At 64.5% G+C, this 5087-nt stretch overlaps 1 gene segment (V, D, J or C); it reads left to right on the top strand.

Moving 5' to 3' along the window:
* Positions 1 to 589: 589 nt before the first annotated feature.
* LOC129633967 (immunoglobulin heavy constant gamma 4-like) lies at positions 590 to 4209 on the top strand. The segment is given in 7 exon segments: positions 590 to 620; positions 706 to 1013; positions 1360 to 1402; positions 1533 to 1856; positions 1940 to 2260; positions 3827 to 3960; positions 4126 to 4209. Coding segments are annotated over 7 exon segments (1245 nt in total).
* Positions 4210 to 5087: the final 878 nt, after the last annotated feature.

Here is a 5087-nt window from a genome sequence, read left to right as displayed (position 1 = left end):
GCAGATCCACGGAGCTGACCAGGGTCTAGGGAAAGCCCGGTTAGACGGGCTGCGGCCCGTGGAGCTGCCCGGTGCTGGAGGTGCAGACAGGGCCCAAGCAAGGCCCCCACGGTGCTGAGCACGGGGTGCGCCCAGGAAGGTCAGGGCCTGGAGGGTCTGGTGAGGAGGAGCCGGGCGGCCAGGAGCATGGAGCTGGGGCCGAGGGCCAGTCAGGGGAACCGGGTGAAGGACGGGGCCAGAGACACACCTTTGGGAGCCTGGTTGGACCAGGGTTGGGAGGGGAAAATCAAGAAGGAGACCTCAGGGACAGGGTCCAGGATCAGGGCGGGGATGTGAGCCCAGAGCGCCTGTGCGCAGAGCTGGCCCGGAAGTCACAGGCCTGCAGGGCTGAGGCCACGCCGGACGGGGGCTGGGGGCAGAGCAGGGTGAGGGGGACAGGATCCTCCAGGCTGAGGGAACAGGGGCCACAGGAAGGGCCAGGCGCCCACAGGAGGGAAGGGGCCCTGGGCTCTGATCCAGGAGGCCACACTCACCGACCCAAGCTGTGTCCAGACAGCCCAGCTGCAGCACAGAGAGCCGGGTGGCCACCATGCCGGCCAGTCATCAGACCCTGGAAGCAGGTGGTGGCTGGGCTCAGAGGTGCCCCAGGCCTGGGCACCTGAGGGCCTGCTGGGCCCTGCATTCACCCAGCCTCCTCTCTCACAGCCTCCACCACAGCCCCGAAAGTCTACCCTCTGGCATCCAGCTGCGGGGACACGTCCAGCTCCACCGTGACCCTGGGCTGCCTGGTCTCCAGCTACATGCCCGAGCCGGTGACCGTGACCTGGAACTCGGGTGCCCTGAAGAACGGCGTGCACACCTTCCCGGCCATCCGGCAGTCCTCCGGGCTCTACTCTCTCAGCAGCATGGTGACCATGCCCACCAGCACCGCAGAAACCCAGACCTTCACCTGCAACGTAGCCCACCCGGCCAGCAGCACCAAGGTGGACACGGCTGTCACTGCAAGGCGTCCAGTCCAGAAGACACCAGACACAACTACCCATCCTGTAAAACACACAACCCAGAGTATGTGAACCCCACACTCCTGCCTGCAGGGGCCTTAGCCCAGGGCTGCTGTGAACCAGGCCCAGCGTGTCAGGGGAGGCCCTGTCTGTCTCTCTCTCCTGAAGGTCTCACAGGCTTGGGGAGGGGTGGTTTGGAGTTTCCACAACATCCTGGCTGCTGCAGGGTGGATGACGCCTCGGCCCCTGGCCCCACAGAGGCGGGCCCTCGGCTCGGACTACCAAAACCTGTCCCTGCCCTAAGCCCAGCCCACGGCTTCCTGTCCCTGGTAACCCCCAGTCTGCTCTCTCTGCAGAGCCCGGAGGTGAAAAGACACCCTGCCAGTGTCCCAAATGCCCAGGTAAGTCAGCTGGCTTCATCCTCTGTCCGACAGTGGCGGACAAAACTCAGGGGCAGCCGGGTGGAGAATGCAGGCCCAAAGGAGGTTTCCCAAGTGCAGAACCCCCACCGTGCTCTCTCACCAACCACAGAACCTCTGGGAGGACTGTCTGTCTTCATCTTCCCACCGAAACCCAAGGACACCCTCACAATCTCTGGAACGCCCGAGGTCACGTGTGTGGTGGTGGACGTGGGCCAGGATGACCCCGAAGTGCAGTTCTCCTGGTTCGTGGATGACGTGGAGGTGCACACAGCCAGTACGAAGCCAAGAGAGGAGCAGTTCAACAGCACCTACCGTGTGGTCAGCGCCCTGCCCATCCAGCACCAGGACTGGCTGCGGGGAAAGGAGTTCAAGTGCAAGGTCAACAACAAAGGCCTCCCGGCCCCCATCATGAGGACCATCTCCAGGACCAAAGGTGGGCCAGGTGGACGGGACTAGGAGGGTCCCGTGGGCCAATCAGAGTGACCACTGTGCTAACAGGCTTGCCTGTCCCCACAGGGCAGGCCCGGGAGCCACAGGTGTATGTCCTGGCCCCACCCCGGGAAGAGCTCAGCAAAAGCACGCTCAGCCTCACCTGCCTAATCACCGGCTTCTACCCAGAAGAGGTAGACGTGGAGTGGCAGAGAAATGGGCAGCCTGAGTCAGAGGACAAGTACCACACGACCCCACCCCAGCTGGACGCTGACGGCTCCTACTTCCTGTACAGCAGGCTCAGGGTGAACAGGAGCAGCTGGCAGGAAGGAGACCACTACACGTGTGCAGTGATGCATGAAGCTTTACGGAATCACTACAAAGAGAAGCCCATCTCGAGGTCTCCGGGTAAATGAGCCTCACGCCACTGATCTAGTGAACGTTCCCTCATCCACCCACCCCTCCCCCCCCAACCCCGGGCTCCAGGTCCAGCCAGGACGCCCTAGCCCCTCCCTGTGTGCATTCCTCCTGGGCCGCCATGAATAAAGCACCCAGGCCACCCTGGGACCCTGCAATGCTGTGCTGGTTCTTTCCGAGGCAGAGCCCTGGTGACCGCCAGGCCTGCAGGGAGTGGGCTGAGCTGACTCTGGGCCACTTTGTTCAGCGTCTGTGGGGGAGCTGACCCCGCTCCAGGCCAGACACACAGTGAGTGGGTCCAGCAGGCCACCTGGGCACTGCCCGAGGCCACGGAGGGTCTTGGCCAGAGACGCACCTCACGGTCCCCTCCAGCCACCACCTGCTGGGCCGGACTCTGGACAGGAACGGGGGAAGCCCCCGAGACCCTCAGGGTTTGAGGCCCAATGCTTCCCGCCTCTGCTCCAGCCCACGCTGTGGGGCAGGGCCACGTCCTTGTCCCCAGGCCCCTGTCCCTGGGTGTCCAGAGTCCATGTGTCCACTCTGGGCCTTCCTGGAGCCAGGCGTGGCCGGGGGGTGGCCCTGCTTCACCTTCAGGCTCCCAAGGTCAGGCCTCACCCTCCCTCGGCCAGGAGGCTCTGCCCGGCTCTCCCTGCCCAGGGCCAGGCCTGTGCGCCCATGGGGAGGTCGTCCCTGTGCCTGAAAGGGGCTCAGGCCGGGATCCCTGAATGTCCAGGGCAGGGACCTAGCTGCTCCCTGCAGACACTGAGCCCACAGCCACAGACAACAAGCCCCAGCCCCTCACGCACATGAGACAGCCCACACCCAGCCTCCTCCACACGCACTCAGGTGTCCACCCGCACATGAGCACACTTCACCCCTGTCACACACTCACATGCTTGCACACACTCAGGTCTTGCACTCAGGGACCCATGGGGTGACCCCAAGGGCCCAGACACAGAGCTGGGTCTCGTGAGCCCTCCCTGTGGATACCAGCTGGTCCCTACCCTCCAGCGCCCGTGGGCTGCTCAGCGGCCCTTTCCCACACTGACCACACTGACCAGGTCAGACATCCATTCCTTGCCTCCCCTGGGGCACCCACGCCCCTCCCTAGCAGGCTGAGATCCCCCCTCAGCCCCTCGTCCTGGCACCCTCACCCCTTGGGTACAGGGACACAGCCCGGTGCTGTCTGCCCTCCCTCCCCGGGGGCAGGGCCCAGGAATGTGTGCTCTGATGACCCTCCCAGCTCCAGGCCTGGCCCCAGGGCATAGGAGGCCAGGAACTGAGCCTCTGTCCTGCGGGGAGGTAGGGCCAGGGCCCCAGCTCAGGGCACAGCTCAGGATGGGAGCAGGACCCCACAGGCAAGGCCCAGAGAGCGGCCAGGGCTGGAGGGCTTGGGGCTGGGGCTGGGCCCCAGAGACTGACCTCAGGTGACCCCTGCCTGGCCCATGGGGAGATCACGCCGCCTTCCCCCCACCCAGAGGGAGCCCTGCCCCACCACAATGACCCTGCCCAGCCCCCCGTGGGCAGACACAGCACTGACCACCCCTCCCTGTGCAGACCTGCTGCTGGAGGAGGAGATCTGTGTGGACGACCTGGATGGGGAGCTGGACGGGCTCTGGATGACTATCTCCATCTTCATCACACTCTTCCTGCTCAGCGTCTGCTACAGCGCCACTGTGACCCTCTTCAAGGTGGGAGGCCACCCTGCTAGGCCCTCAGGACCCCTCTGTCCCCAGGATCCCTGCAGAGTCCCTCAGTGTCCTTCACTGCCCCTCACTGTCCACTCACTCTCTACTCACACCCCTAGGGGAGGCCCACGTGGGGTCCAGTCTCTGCTCACCCTGTCCCCCCCACAGGTGAAATGGATCTTCTCCTCGGCAGTGGAGCTGAAGAGGACGATCGTCCCCGACTACAGAAACATGATCGGGCAGGGCGCCTAGAGCTCCTGTGGGTGGAGTCCAGGGTCACCCCAGACCCAACTGGACCACGTCCATCATCTTGTGCTGCTCAGCCTGTGCCAGGCCTGCTCCTTCGCGCTCTGACCTAGCCAACCTCTAACCTCTCACCCAGACTCACCCACATCTGCACTCTGACCTTGTGGCCATGGCAAACTGCCCCACCCCCCAAGACCCGAGTGGAAAACAGGTGGTGACCCCATTGAGCTGATGGACGCTGAGGGCCTCTGGGAAGCCTGTAAGACACCAATGGGCTGCAAGTCCCCGACCAGGAACACACAGGTCAGAGTTCAGTTCTGCCTGGAGGAGTAGGAGGCTGGGTCCAGGGCTGTCTGCACAGGGCACCCGCATCTTGTCCAGGCCTGATTCAGATCACAGGTCCCTGGGGGAGGCCCCTGTGTCAGATCCTTAGGAACAGCTGTCCTGCAGGGGCCCAGCCTCCCAGCAGGGAAGCTCATGGGAGGACCACTAGCGGTTACTCAGGTCGACTCCACCGAGGACGCTGCTGTGAGCAGGGCCTGGGCCCACGGCTGCTGCAGGAGCCCTGGTGGGGGAAGGGGTGACATCCAGCCAGAAGGACCGCCTGGAGAGGGGCCTGCTGACCGGTTCCCAGTGGACAGAGCTGGAGAGGCTCCCAGAATACAGGACGTCAGGGCAGCCAGTCCATCCGGTGGCCAACAGCCTGACATGTCCTGCAGGAGCTCGGCCTGCACCAAGGGCAGGGGTGAGAGGCGAGACCAGAGACCCACAGAGGCCCAGCCCCGGAGCCGGGGCCCCGCCTCGCCTCCCGGTACAGACTCTCCTGTCGTTGCAAAAATGTGCATGGGCATCTCTGGATGGGAGGCGCTGCCCCTAGGACTGGA

This window comes from Bubalus kerabau, chromosome 19 (genome assembly GCF_029407905.1).
Source record: "Bubalus kerabau isolate K-KA32 ecotype Philippines breed swamp buffalo chromosome 19, PCC_UOA_SB_1v2, whole genome shotgun sequence".
In the NCBI taxonomy this organism is placed as follows: Eukaryota; Metazoa; Chordata; class Mammalia; order Artiodactyla; family Bovidae; genus Bubalus; species Bubalus kerabau.
The sequence above is the reverse complement of the archived record's forward strand: the minus strand, read 5'-3'. Positions and strand labels throughout refer to the sequence as shown.